This window comes from Sinocyclocheilus anshuiensis, unplaced genomic scaffold (genome assembly GCF_001515605.1).
Source record: "Sinocyclocheilus anshuiensis isolate Anshui unplaced genomic scaffold, SAMN03320099.WGS_v1.1 scaffold140, whole genome shotgun sequence".
NCBI classification, from domain to species: Eukaryota; Metazoa; Chordata; class Actinopteri; order Cypriniformes; family Cyprinidae; genus Sinocyclocheilus; species Sinocyclocheilus anshuiensis.
The window spans coordinates 1,153,699-1,168,786 of NW_015554147.1; the positions used below are offsets into that span (position 1 = coordinate 1,153,699).

The 15,088-nt window shown below is 35.2% G+C and overlaps 2 protein-coding genes across 11 annotated transcripts in view; both read left to right on the forward strand.

The window, feature by feature from the left end:
- LOC107670627 (suppressor of tumorigenicity 14 protein homolog) overlaps positions 1–9,665 on the forward strand; it is a 19,044-nt gene extending 9,379 nt beyond the window's left edge. For all 5 annotated transcript variants that reach the window (XM_016463286.1, XM_016463289.1, XM_016463287.1 and 2 more), the window contains 13 exons: positions 634–868; positions 975–1,117; positions 1,243–1,346; positions 1,428–1,531; positions 2,777–2,913; positions 3,640–3,744; positions 3,851–3,958; positions 5,257–5,370; positions 5,535–5,648; positions 5,744–5,927; positions 7,076–7,344; positions 7,923–8,059; positions 9,264–9,665. In XM_016463286.1, coding sequence (XP_016318772.1) covers positions 634–868; positions 975–1,117; positions 1,243–1,346; positions 1,428–1,531; positions 2,777–2,913; positions 3,640–3,744; positions 3,851–3,958; positions 5,257–5,370; positions 5,535–5,648; positions 5,744–5,927; positions 7,076–7,344; positions 7,923–8,059; positions 9,264–9,422 — 1,913 coding nt within the window. In that variant the 3' untranslated portion in view covers positions 9,423–9,665. The remainder of the gene's footprint in view (positions 1–633; positions 869–974; positions 1,118–1,242; positions 1,347–1,427; positions 1,532–2,776; positions 2,914–3,639; positions 3,745–3,850; positions 3,959–5,256; positions 5,371–5,534; positions 5,649–5,743; positions 5,928–7,075; positions 7,345–7,922; positions 8,060–9,263) is intronic.
- Positions 9,666–10,837: 1,172 nt separating this feature from the next.
- The window catches only part of dhx34 (DEAH (Asp-Glu-Ala-His) box polypeptide 34), a 17,988-nt gene continuing 13,737 nt past the window's right edge, over positions 10,838–15,088 (forward strand). For 2 of the 6 annotated variants that reach the window (XM_016463283.1, XM_016463278.1), the window contains exons 1-4: positions 11,024–11,930; positions 13,542–13,853; positions 13,946–14,200; positions 14,895–14,997. In XM_016463283.1, coding sequence (XP_016318769.1) covers positions 11,235–11,930; positions 13,542–13,853; positions 13,946–14,200; positions 14,895–14,997 — 1,366 coding nt within the window. In that variant the 5' untranslated portion in view covers positions 11,024–11,234. Of the gene's footprint in view, positions 10,945–11,023; positions 11,931–13,541; positions 13,854–13,945; positions 14,201–14,894; positions 14,998–15,088 lie in introns of those variants that run through there. The other 4 variants (XM_016463281.1, XM_016463279.1, XM_016463280.1 and 1 more) reach the window with 4 other exon arrangements.

Sequence of the window (15,088 nt, forward strand, 5' to 3'; positions counted from 1 at the left end):
ATATATAATTTTCTATTATATATATTTCATTTCTATAGAAATTCTGTTTTGTTTGCTTTAATTTATCTCTATTCTGTTTATTTATTTATGTATTATCAAAAAGTGTGGTAATCAAATGAATGCACACAACTTTAACAATGTAATTAATCTATGTAATCAAATGAAATTTGAACAGCTCCTTTCATATTTTGGCAAACAATGAGCTGCCTGACAGGAATAATATCCAAATGTAAACATTGTTGAAATTGTGGTATTCTTTAAAAAAAAAAGTTGTATTATTGTTACTTTGGGAACTACATCCTACTGTACAATAGTAATATATATTTTTTAGAATTTTTAAGTTAAACTTTTATTTTGGCAGTTGTGTATTTGACAGTAGTTTTATCAAATAAAATGGTAAAATACTCATGAGGTCAACTCTCATTTTGCCAAATTTTATGACATTCTGTGTTATATGACTGAATTCTGCAATTCTGTCCGTGTTTTCCGCATAGTGGAAATCATAGGCACCAAAGTTCAGTAGGTTTTGGAACAGAACAGAATTCCCTAAGCACATTCATACTCATTAATGTACTGTGTATCCAATAATAAATGTGTAAGAAAGAATAACCTTTTTGTTTTCTGTATTTCCAGCAAGTATAAAATATGCCCAGCACGCCAAGAGTTCTGCTGAAGAGATCATTACATCACCAGGTTTCCCTGACAAACCTTATGCTCCAGACTCCTTTGTGCAGTGGCAGCTTCGGGGAGACCCAGGCCACATGCTAAAGTTGTCTTTTGACACCTTCAACCTGGAAGAAGACTGTTCAAATGACTTTGTGAGAGTGTATGACTCATTGGTCGCCATGGACAAACACCTTATGGAAGAGTAAGGGAATTGTGTGTCTTGTTTGTAGATGTAGCACCATCTGGTGGCTTTATATGCAACTGTAATATCAGGCTGTGAAATTTTAAAGTTTCTCTCTCTCAAACAGGGAGTGTGGCTTTTATTCTCCCAGTAATCCCTTAACTTTCATCTCGTCCCGGAATGTTATGCTGGTCACCTTGGTAACCAACGAAGAAGGGAATTTTCCAGGTTTCAGAGCCCGTGTCACTCAGATCAGTCACGATAGCAGCGGTAAAAATGAATCCTGGCTGGTTGAACAAAAGCATATTTGACTGATTAATGTGTTTTTATAATAATAAAGTATGCTTTATTGTGAACTTTCTAATTCTCTCTCACACTTTCTCCCCTTTTAACAGAACTTACATGTGGTGGTAAATTGAGTGGAACCTCTGGTAGTTTTAAATCACCCAACTTCCCCAGTTATTACCCACCCAACACCACATGTCAGTGGGACATTGAGGTAAGACACTCATTTTGAACCAGTAAATGTCATGTTGAACGACTTCTATAACAGTGTTAGATCCATCTCTATTGTTTAAAGGTTCCTGATGGTAAATACGTCAAGTTAAGGTTCCCCAAGTTCATGGTTTCTACAGGAAGTCTGAATCATTGCTCCGGAGATTATGTGCAGATTGTTGGTAAAAGGTCAGTAATTTAAAACTTCATTTAGACATTTCACAAAATTGATTATTGTACAACAGTTAGTTCTGGTCCTTCAATCTGATTGGCTGGGTGATGATCCTCCAAGTGTGCTGATAAATCGCATAGCAGCATTTCTTTTGGATCTTCCTCTCTATTTTTGTCTTGTTTTCTAGTAAAAAGTGTCGAAACATCTTTAAAAGAAGATATATTTATTTTGAGAAGAAAAGGTGACACAAGAAATGTTTTGTCTTCAGAAAAATCTAATAAGATTTAGTTAGATTTATGCTTGAAGCAAGAAACAAATCCTTATTGGCTTAAGAAGGTTAAATAAATGGGCAAACAAGTTATATTTTCTTGTTTTTTCCACTTCTCCTGTAAAAGTATTTAGTTTAAATGACGAGATATTTTACTGGAAAACAAAACCAAAATATTCAGTAAGAAATTTATATAAAAAAAATGGTAAATGAGCGGTTCGTAGTTTGTCATTTTAGTTCATAAATATTGAGATATTTAATAAATATAATTATAAGGCTGAAAATTATAGTGTTATTTTTTCCTCTCAGATAATATTCTGGGATAAATTAATAAATCGCTAATTCTGACTAATGCCAGTATAGTCACATGTATTGCTCATCTCAAGGGCATGATGGGGAAAGCTCGTGGAACAAGTACTGTGTTTTAATTGTGTAAAGGAAACAATTGACAATGTCTCTTTGATGTTTGTCATTTTTACAACTTTTACAACTCACAAATATCTTCTTTAATGAGATTTATCATCTAAAGCAGGGATCCTTTATCTTGAAATCAAACGTAACAGGTTTCTCACACGACAAGTTCATATTATTAACAATTCAGTATATTTCTTTAAATTATCTTCAATTTCAGCACATAAAAACTATATACAAAGAAGGGTTAAGAAGTCACGACAATCACAAAAGCTCATACAACATTCATTCTATAGCAAAAACATACTTAGTTCAGTAGAAGTTATGTATTCAATCCAATTTGGTACAGTAATCAAGAAAAGTATCTCTCTGAAAGTTCACAAAACTGAATTTTCTCCATGGTAAATACATTTTTTTTTTTTTAAACATCAATCCAATCCTGTAATTGTGGAGGATTAGGTTTATACCAACATCTAGTTCTAGGTTTTGTTTTTTTTTTATCGACTATTGTGGGGTTTGAACCAGTGCTTGTAGTCATTTAGTTGGAGGTTTCATATGCACATGCTTGTTTGTTTCTTTGCAGCACATTGTGTGGGCAGCAGCCTGCTAATACCATGGTTACCGTCAACAGTAACAAGATGACTGTTGTGTTCAAATCGGATTCATCACAAGTAGATCGAGGTTTTAGCGCCACTTATGAGGTCTTTGAGCCCACTGACCGTAAGTAAAGACATAAAGTAATAAGTAAGTAAGACAGACTAAGGCCCAATCCCAATCCCAATTCTACCCCTTAGCCCTTCCCCTTTCCCGCGTTCACGTGAAGGGGTAGGGGTGTCTCGATTATCTTTTGGTTGGAAGGGTAGGGGTAAGGGGAAGGGCCAGATAGCCCTTCAAACGAAGATTTTTCGGGACCACACTTCAAACGAAGGGGTATGAATTATCTCAGCGTAAACCGGCTTCAGGGGCATCATGGCTGCCCGATTGCACAAAAAGACACATAAATGTAAGCATTTTTGGCATTAATAAAGATTTTAACGAAAAGTAATAATTTGTTTTATGTTACATTCAATCGTGAGTTCATATTTACGGTCATGTTACTCAAAGAAATGTTTGCAAAAAATTGCTAAAGTTTGCTAACGTCATATCATTAGAGACTGCACGTTAGTGCCACAACATATTTTCATGTCTGATCAGGGCGATAACCACAGTAGACATTGAGGGGGGCTAGTCCCCCCAATAATTATAAATCGCTAAACCCTGTGAAGGGGAAGGGGTATAAAATAGAATTGGGATTGGGCCTAAGTAAAACCTAGCAAAAAATTGGTCAAACCTTTGCTTATTAGTAGCAGTCTGGCCTGAGGTGAAAAAAATAGACTAATTGATGCCAGTATTAAAGTGGTGTCAGTGTGAACATTAAAAAGTAAATTCAGTTTCTGAATCTCTCAGCCTGCCCGGATAAGTTCCAGTGTGACAACAAACGCTGTGTAAACCCATCTTTGCGCTGTGACGGCTGGAACGATTGTGGTGACAGCACAGACGAGAGGAACTGCAGTAAGTGCGCAGTGAACATTGTCTTAAATTCACACACAGAATTACACCCTTGCTCTCTGAATATGAACTTGAGTTCAGATATACAGTGTTTGAATGTGGATTTCAGAATGTGATGCCAGCATGATCCAGTGCAGAAACGGGGTCTGTAAGCCGATGTTATGGCGGTGTGATGGCGTAAATGACTGTGGAGATGATACAGATGAACTTAATTGTGGTAGGACCCTTTTCCTTCTTCCTTTCTCTCAGTCTTTTCTTTCAATTTTCCTTCTATATGCATCCAAATGTGAGAAATGCTGCCTCCACAGCCAATATAACGAGAGGGCATGAAGACACAGGAGAATTAATTGATTTCATAACATTCAGTATACAAAGATACCATAATCATCTCAGTTTTAGAAAACAGCATAGATGTATTATTTATAGGCTTTTTAAAATATTTATCGCTATTTCTACCAAGAAATCAGCATTTTAGATTTCTAGTTTTAATCAGGACCGTGGAGAATATATAAAGCATATAACATTTGAAATTCGTTAATTATGCCATTTCAGTTCTATTATTTTCTATAATTAATTATCTGTTTTTATAATGCAGTAATGCTAGTTAACTCTGTAAATCCTGTCATATGAAATAATAGTTAGATAAATGCTTTTATGGATAATATAGTATTATATAAGAGAATACGGAGCTTGGAAGAAAAAACACCTCAATTTTATTCAGAGGCAAAAAATATGCAATTTGGTGCAGATGCTGATATTTATACACCAAAAATGAAATTCTGATACCTTGTAATGTGAATCAGTGAGATCTTTATAACAGTGTAACCAACTAGTTGCATAAAGTGCTTATAAATATAATTTGTCACTTTGTACCTATTTAAGTACTTTAAGGTATTTAAATACTTGGTTTTTTTATTATGGGGGGCAAAACATATAATCCAATACAAAACTGATGACTGAGGGATAAACATTCCTCAAAAACCTAATGTTTCATATTTGATACTCACATTTTAACTGGATTTTTCTAAAAAGAAAAAAAAAAGAAAAAAGGATAATCTAGTAAACCTAAATTGCCTCCGTCCAGTAAATTATCATCTTTAATAACAATATAAAAGTTAGTCTTCCATTCACTTTATGGAAAAAAAAGATTTCACAGTAAAAAGACACGTGTACCATGACCTGAAGGAGGCCGTTTTTATAATAACACTAAAATGAAATGAAATAAAATAAAAGGAACTATCAATCAGAGGACAGAAGGCATGTGTTAGATTGTGTACAACAGGTTTCCAGCCAAAATTTGATAACTTAGAGGAGATGACTTAGAAATGTATTGAGCAAATTCAATACATGACATTATTGTGATTTGGAAACTACTCTGAAACCCATTTCCTCAGAGGTACCCGAGGACCAAATGCTGTCTGTTGATGGGCCTCTGTATTCTCTCTCTGCCTCATTCTCCCCCACTCAGAAACACATCCTCACCTGGTTTAACATAGTTGTCCTCTTTTCTGGCAGGCTGTAAGACTGGAGAATTTAAATGCAACGACAATCAGTGTGTCTCAGAGATGAAGAAGTGTGACGGGAATCGTGACTGTAAAGATGGCTCAGATGAAGACGGCTGTTCAAGAGGTGATGAGATGTTAGATAAAGAATAATACAATTTATTTTAGTATTATTTTGATTGTTTATTGCATTCAAAACTATTCAGAGAATATATTTCGAAAACATTTGGAGACTTAAAGCAGTTTCTTTCTCTTCATATGTTCTCGTTGTGTTGTCATCCTTTCATACAGATATTTGTAAAGGCTCAACGTTTATGTGCGGTAATGGCAAATGCATAACCAAACCGAACCCTATGTGTGATGGGCAAGATGACTGCGACGATGGCTCAGACGAGTCCAACTGCAGTGCGTGGCTTCCACTTCCTCACATCTATTCTTCGACACATATTCTGCATTGTTTAGCACTGATTTCTATCTCTCGCTCTTTCTTTGTCCTCTAGACTGTGGTAAGAAGGCTTACACAAAGTCTCGAATTGTGGGTGGGCTGGAAGCGGATGTGGGCGAGTTCCCATGGCAGGTCAGCCTGCACGTTAAAAACACTGCACATGTTTGCGGCGCATCAATCATCAGTGAACGATGGCTTGTGACGGCTGCCCACTGCGTACAAGACGATGCCAACATCAAGTAAATTTTCTCTTTTCTTTCTTTAACTGCACCATTAACTAAACATGTCTCAGTACACTGGCTTCAAAAACTGTTTGGACACTTACACTACAGGTCAAAAGTTTGGAATAATTACGGTTTTTTTTTTTATGTTTATGAAAGACGTCACCAAGGCTGCATTTAATTGAATATATACACAGTAATAAATGTAATATTGTGAAATGTTATTGAAATTTAAAATAACTTTTTGAATATATTTTAAGATATAATTTATTGCTGTGATAAAGGTGAATTTTCAGCATCATTACTCCAGTCTTTAGTGTCAAATGATCCTTCAGAAATCATTCTAATATGATGATTTGCTGCTCAATTGTTATCTGTTATTATTGGTGCTCAGTTAATAATGGTTCTCTTTATTGTCAATGTTTGAAAACAGTTGTTGCTGCTTTCTTTTTTAAAAAAAAATATACTTTTTTTCAGGATTCTTTGATGAATAAAAAGTTCAATTAACAACATTTATTTGAAATAGAAATCCTAATGAATGTCTTTACTGTCACTTTATCAATTTAATATATCCTTTCCGAATAAAAATATTAATCTCTCTCTTGTTTTTAATCTTTAAATCTTACCCCAAACTTTTGAATGGTAGTATATGACGATTTCCACAAAAATGTTAAGCAGCAAAAACATTTCAACACTGATAATAATGAGAAATGTTTCTTGAGCAGCAAATCAGCATTTTAGAATGATTTCTGACGCCGAAAACTCAGTTTTGCCATCACAGGAATAAATTACAAAAAATATTCAAATAGAAAATATTTTATTAACAAAATGTAAAAATATTTCACAGTATTATTGTTTTTACTTTTTTTTTTCAAATAAATGCAGCTTTGGAGAGCAGAAGAGATGTCTTTAGAAATGGTCATGTAAAAAGTGAACATCTTTGTATTAAATAGCAAAAGTTCTGAGAAGTTCTAGCTGTTAAAAAATAAAACTGCATGCGTCTTGTGTAAAACATTGTTTTGTTTGTGGCTTTACGCACTGCTTTAAAAAGGTTAATATAAACAGTACACTCGTAAATTAATTTGTCAGTTACATTGGTTTTCTTACTTTAGACATTTAGAATGGAAGAGAAAATGTTCATGTCTGTACACCTGATGAATTGACAGATATTCTCAGCCGGGCACATGGGAAGCATACTTAGGTCTCCACACACAAAGAGAGAAACAGAAGGCAACAAAGAGATTGCTAAAACAAATCATTCCTCACAAGAACTACAACTCCCACACCTATGACAATGACATCGCTCTGATGGAGCTGGAATCACCCGTGACCTTCAGTGCGACCATTCGACCCATTTGCTTGCCCACTGCCACTGATGTCTTCCCCGCTGGTGAAACGGTCTCTATCTCCGGCTGGGGTGCCACTAGAGAAGGGGGTCAGTAAAAGAGCCACACAATAATGCTTTATACCTTTCACAAAGCCTGCCATATTTCACCCCAAGATCAGAAATTCTTATCAATTACACTTTACAATAAGGTTCCATTTTTTTAACATTAGATAACTGCATTAGTTCACATAAACAATGAAAAATACTTCTAAAGCATTTATTAATCTTAAAGGTGGGGTAAGCGATTTCTGGTAGCCAAAGTTGACATTTGAAATCACCAAAACAAACACGCCCCTACCCCAAAAGGGTCTCGCCCCTATTTTGATAGCTCCGCCCCACACATACGTACGCAACCCAGGCAACGATTAGTTCTGTGAAACCAATGTTACACCGTCTACACCGGATGCGAGCGGCGTGGCGCGGCGCGACAAAATACTATAGAACTCATTATAATCAGTGATGCTGTCTGTTATTAGTTAGTTGATTTTGACATTTACTAATACACTATAAAAACTAAAAGTTGTAACTGCTAATATTTATAGTGGACCTGAGTGAATATGAACTAATGATGAATAGGGATTCAGTTCTTTAACTTGGTGTTTGATTTGTGTGTGTGTTTATTTCAGGCTCTGGAGCGACTGTGCTGCAGAAAGCGAATGTTCGCATCATCAACAGCACGGTGTGTGACGAACTAATGAATGGTCAGATCACATCTCGCATGACGTGTGCTGGCGTTCTGTCAGGAGGAGTGGATGCTTGCCAGGTGGGTTTCATACGCCGCTTAAAAGTCCATTGATGAATGGAGCAGAAGCACACTGCAAGTGCTTTAAACATACAAGTACACATGATTGTTTTTCCCTTTAAAGCATGTATATTTTTATTTCTGTTTATTTAATTATTTGGTTTAGTGATCAGTATTAGAGATTTTATTTATTACTAATTTTTTTTACAATATCAGTTTTGGTCGACATTGGATATTTATTTGTTAATGCTCATTTTCCCTATTTTTAGATTTAGATCTGTTTTTGCCATCATATAATGCTCACTTAAAGTTGATCTTAAAAAACACTAATAATTGAATAGTACAGAGAAAACTCTTTTATGAAGTGAACTCACTTAAAGAGTTATTTAGTAAAAGTTTGCCAGGAAAAGTTTTAGACTTTTTAATCACGTTATTGTAAAAAATCTTGTGTGATATAACTTGTTTGTTGGTTTTTATTGTATTTGTTATACTTGTATTTTTTTAATTGTTTTTGCCATGAAAATAGCCTTTGATGCTGACATACTAATAATAATTTAATAACACTGTTCAACGTAATCTTTGTCAAATCTCAAAATTAATATTGATTTTTCATATTGTACATGATGATGTGATGCCTAAATTCAATTGAGGCATTTAAAAATATTTTAGTGTTTTACTGTATAGTTTTTTTTTTTTTTTTAAAGTAGTATTGAATTTAAAATTGGCCTTTTATTGATTATCATACAATATAGAGATTATCGTTGTTGTTGTTGTTGTTATATTTAATTAATTAATTTAATTATCAGCTTTTTGGTATTACCCAGAATTTTAATATCAGTGCATTCCTGTAGCATATAAAAATCATTGATTTTTGTTTGTACTTTTTAATGTTTATTTTATTTTGACAAAATAATATAGACTTTTAATATCAGCCTATTATTGGTTATTGACCATAAAATGAAAATTATTAGCTTTTTGCTATTAACCAGAATTTTAATATCAGTGCATTCATGTAGCATTTAAAATCATTGATTTTTGTTTCTACAGGTACATTTTTTTATTTATTTAGACAAAATACTATAGACTTTTAATATCAGTCTATAGAATTTTTATATTTATTGGTTATTCCCCATAAAATAAAAATGATTATTTGCTTTTTGATATCAGTCAGAATTTGAATATTGGGCATCTCTTAACATAACTAACACCCTTTTTCTTTACTCAGGGTGATTCTGGTGGTCCTTTGTCTGTTTTATCAAATGAGCGTATGTACCTGGCGGGAGTGGTGAGCTGGGGTGATGGTTGTGCTCGCAGAGACAAGCCTGGCATCTACACAAACGTGCCAAAATTCAGGGCCTGGATCAAGGAGAAGACAGGAGTATAAGTTGCTCGAAGATTATAATGAACTGTGAGAAGTTTTATGAACCGTTTTGCTTTCTCAGGTCGCAAATGTTTTAATAGCATACATGGAATAACCCAGCATAGCCTGGCTGAAGAGAGGGATGGACTTTTGACCTGTTTTTTGTCTAACAGTTGTTTTATATGTTTGTATATTTTATGAGAGCGGTATGAGGGTTTTATTCTGTCTTAAGATGTGTAAATAAATGTCCTATTTTCTCCTTTTAAAGGTTTTGTGGTTTCTACATTCTTAAAGTGAAGCTTTAATTATTTGAATGTGAATGATTTAGTTTTTAGTTTTGGTCTGTACCTTCGGTTTTCCTTTGGTTCAAGGAGTGTGTATTTCTGGAGTCACACTCACATACTTAAATGTGAACATCTTCAGTCGTTTTATGACTTGTGCAATATGTATGTATGTAATGTGATTTTAAACAAAGTTTGAGTTACACATGGAAACACTTGAAAAGAAGTCTGGAGTGCTTTAAATTTGATTCAGGGATTACATTTAACACTTTAAAAATACATTTAGAAACAAAAAGCATTGTTTCATCCACCGTGATTTAACAATTTAACAAATAAAATGTGTATCTGGTTAATACAGTGTGAAATATGTGTTATACTTTTACTAAAAGAGTGCAACAAACCGGTTCTAGAAGTACAAATTCCATTCATGTTCTGTATATTGGAGATTTGTTTGATAACTAAATACAGACTTGCATGATTTCAGATGTTGTCAGTCAATAGTATAGTAGGCCTATACACAGCCTGTCATTTCATTGTTAATAGTGTTGAACAACGCAGTTGGTTAAGAATTACACCTCTATGAATGAACAATTATTTTGCAACCGTTCTTTGTTTTTTGTAAATCATCCGTTTCCTTAAACTTCCAATTTTACCAGGTTTTACCAAAATTACGTTTGTTTTCCTCAGTAATTTAAATGCTCCTGTGGTATGTGACGAGATTTATTTTATTTTGTACAAAAACAATCTTCTTTGCAGTCTTTCAGTTAGTGGGAGGTCATAAAAGTATGTATATTTATATAAAAAATTATAAAAGGTTTGTTTCAAAACGTTTTTACTCGGCTGTCATGTTAACTGCACATATACCTGGGGCGGGGGGAAAGACAAATATGCTAGTGCAAGAGCGAGTCAGGCTTCTTTGCACGCCACAAACGCTTTTCATACACAGTAATTATTGTTTTTAATGGCAGTTAACATGACAGCCGAGTAAAAAGGTTTGTTTCAAAACGTTTTTACTCGGCTGTCATGTTAACTGCACATATACCTGGGGCGGGGGGAAAGACAAATATGCTAGTGCAAGAGCGAGTCAGGCTTCTTTGCACGCCACAAACGCTTTTCATACACAGTAATTATTGTTTTTAATGTAGTATTGCGTTTCAATACGCAGAATGCTTGAGCTGTTGGAGTAGGAACTATTATGTGTTGAACCGGACTGTAAACACAGACGGACCAGGAAGTTGGAACTGTCCCTTCAAGTTAACGCTCCGGTTTCGTGAAGCTCAGAATGCTTGAGCTGTTGGAGTAGGAACTATGTGTTGAACAGGACTGTAAACACAGACGGACCAGGAAGTTGGAACTGTCCCTTCAAGTTAACGCTCCGGTTTCGTGAAGCGTAAATATGACAAAAATGTAGCCATCAAATGAGCTTTACAATACCTGAGAGAAATCTACTAGAAATACCAACAATGATAATGTGAAATTAATGTGAGATGTATGAATATTTGAACAGTTGTTCGTTGTAAACTTGGAAGTAATTGAAAGCCGTCTCTGCTTAAAGATGTCCCATGAGCGAGAGGAGAGTCGGAGCTGGGACTGGGACAGTCCTCAGTGTCGAGCCCAGCTGGACGAGGTGTTTTTCCGCCAGCATGACTACATCCAGACGGGCAGCGCCGAACACAAGGAGTTCTGGAGCTTCTTTGAGCGCTTCCAGAGATTCAGAGCCAAGAGAGAGATGTCAGCAGCCAAATCCAGCAGGCAGGAATCACACGAGGGAAAAGACAGGAAGAGGTCTGAGTCTGTGGATCTGGGGCTTCCAAAGGATTACGATGCCAGGTACAGGATCAACATCTCAGTGTGCTCCAAAGACATAGAGGAGCTCCTGGGAGGATCTGAGCACAAGAGGCGCAGGGGCCCCTCTGGTCCTGGCAGGCAGGAGATCACAGACTGCCGTCTTGCCCTCCTCCATTTCCTAGATTTCAACCAGAAGCAGAGCTTCAACAAGCTTTCTAAGTTAAGAAAGGAGCAGAAGAGCCTCCCCATCTTCCAGTACCGGGACAGGATAGTGGAGCTGGTGCGGACTCATCCTGTGGTGGTGGTGGCTGGAGACACGGGATGTGGGAAGTCCACACAGGTGCCCCAGTATCTGCTGGCATCAGGGTTCAACCACATAGCCTGTACTCAACCTCGCCGCATTGCCTGCATCTCACTGGCCAAGAGAGTCAGCTTTGAGAGCCTCAACCAGTACGGCTCCAAGGTACAAAGATCTTTCCGCTTTAGTATATTATTTCCACAACAAATAAACAAACAATATTTGCATTTCAGTTAAAAAAAACACTAGTATTAGTACAGGGTGATTTTAATTACTTTTGGCATTATGCAAATGAGAATTAGGTATGAAAATGTACATAACTGTTATGCAAATGAATGCAAACATTCTTAACTGTTAACAGGCTTAATTTTCTATTTGCATAGCATTTCTATTATGGCTAATAATAATAATAGAATATGCTAGTTGAAACTCTGACATTAGGTATGGCATTTTTAAAGCAGAAATTATTAACAGAAATACTATACAAAGTAATTGAAATAGTTAAAAAAAATAATGCTCATTTCATAATTTGACATTATAATTTTATGTATATATTCTACACCTTTGGGTTTCTGAATATCTGTGTACAAATAAATAAAAGTGGTTCATAAAACTACTAATTTGATAATTTTACCAATATAATATAATTATATATGCTTATGTATGGGTTTAGAATCGTTAACAGACATACTAAGTAGAACTAGTGTATATATATACTACCAGTCAAAAGTTTTTGAAGTTACAAAAGCTTTTTATTTCAGATAAATGCTGATCTTTCTATTAATCAAAGAATCCTGAAAAACATTTACTCAACTGTTTTAAATATTAATAATATTAATAATAAATGTTTTTTGAGAAGCAAATCAGATTAGAATGATTTCTGAAGGATCAGGTGATACTGAAGGCTGGAGTAATGATGCTAAAAAATCAGCTTTGAAATCACAAGAATAAATTACATTTTAAAATATATTCAAATAGAAATCAGTTATTTCAGTTATGTATATATTCTACACGTTTGGGTTTCTGAATATCTGTGTACAAATAAATAAAAGTGGTTCATAAAACAATACTAATTTGATAATTTTACCAATATAATATAATTATATATGCTTATGTATGGGTTTAGAATCGTTAACAGACATACTAAGTAGAACTAGTGTATATATATACTACCAGTCAAAAGTTTTTGAAGTTACAAAAGCTTTTTATTTCAGATAAATGCTGATCTTTCTATTAATCAAAGAATCCTGAAAAAATGTACTCAAGTGTTTTAAATATTGATTAAAATATCATAAAAATGTTTCTTGAACAGCAATTAGCATATAAGAATAATTTCTGAAGGATCATGTGACTGGACTGAGTAATGAAAAACATTTACTCAACTGTTTTAAATATTAATAATATTAATAATAAATGTTTTTTGAGAAGCAAATCAGATTAGAATGATTTCTGAAGGATCAGGTGATACTGAAGGCTGGAGTAATGATGCTAAAAAATCAGCTTTGAAATCACAAGAATAAATTACATTTTAAAATATATTCAAATAGAAATCAGTTATTTCAATTAATAAAAAATATTTCACAATATTACTGCTTTTGCTGTATTTTTGATCAATTAAATGCAGGCTTGGTGAGCAGAAGAGAATTCTTTAAAAAACATTAAAAAAGACTGGTAGTGTATGTGTATGTATATATATATATATATATATACACTATTTTTTAATTCTAAGTGAAAATTAGTTGGGAAAACATTTTGTCTTGTATGTTCTATCTTCAGGTTGGGTACCAGATCCGCTTTGAGAGCAGCCGCACCACAGCTACCAAACTGCTGTTCCTGACCGAGGGTCTCCTGCTCCGGCAGATCCAGCGGGACGCTTCCCTGGGCCAGTACCAGGTGCTGATCGTGGACGAGGTGCATGAGAGACACCTGCACTGTGACTTCCTGCTGGGAGTGCTGCGTTCCCTACTGCCCCTGCGCCCAGACCTGCGGCTGGTCCTCATGTCGGCCACCATCAACATCAAACTCTTCTCCAGCTATTTCAACAGTGCACCTGTTCTGCAGGTGCCAGGCAGACTCTTCCCCATTCAGGTGAGCTCGCAGCATCCTTTACTGTTTTTCAATGTGTGTGGGTCTTTGTAAACTGATTGCGGTGTAAGTGTATTCTGTGCTTGTGTGTGAAGGTGATCTACCAGCCCATTCCTCCAGAAGAGCAGGTGTCCCGCTCGGAGAAACTGGACCCGCGGCCGTATCTGCGTGTGCTGCAGGGTATTGACCAGCGGTACCCGCCGGAGGAGAGAGGAGACCTGCTGCTGTTCCTCAGCGGAGTGGCTGAGATCTCCACCATCCAGGAGGCCTGTCAGACATACGCCACACACACTCAGCGCTGGATCGTCCTCCCTCTGCACAGCACTCTCTCACTGGCCCAGCAGGATAAGGTACTTCTGCACCAGAGCAGGTTCATTCAGGACAGCGAGATGGTGGATTCGTCACGATCTTTATGCTTTAGATGTTTCTTTGATTAGCTTTTGATCAGTGATTCTCATTTCTGCTTTTCTTTTACTTTTCATCCAAAAGGTCAATGCTATTTTTTTTTATTGAAAGAAATTAATAGCAAGGATGCATTCAATTTATCAAAAGTGACAGTAAAGACATTTATAATGTAATGTAATAGATTCTATTTCAAGTAAATGCTGTTCTTATGAACTTTGTTAATTGAAGAAACCTGAAAAAAAAATATATCAAAAATATTAAGCAGCAAAACCTGATTTCAAAATTGGTAATAATAATAAATGTTTCTTGAGCAGCAAATCAGCATATTAGAATGATTTCTGAAGGATCATGTTACACTAAAGACTGGAGAAATTATGCTGAAAAATCAGTTTTGCCATAGCAGGAATAAGCTACATTTTAAAATATATTAAAATAGAAAAATATTATTTTAAATTGTAATAACATTCCACAATTTTACGGTTTCGCTGTTTTTCTCTTCTTTACTGTATAAATGTTTTGTCTTGGTGAGTATAAGAGACGTCTTTCAAAAACTTAAAAAAAAAAATCTTACTGACCCCAAACGTTTGAATGGTATGTTATTTTTAAATCATTTCTCTATGTATGGATTTTGACCTTCAGGTGTTTGACATTGCACCTCCTGGTGTGAGAAAATGCATCATTTCTACCAATATTGCTGAGACCTCAGTCACTATAGATGGAGTGCGCTTTGTGGTCGATTCAGGTACCTGTTGTATTATTTTCCTAGTTTCTATGTATTTTTTTTAATATTTTAGCATTTTAAAGTTGCAAAATATATTTAAAAAATGACATTT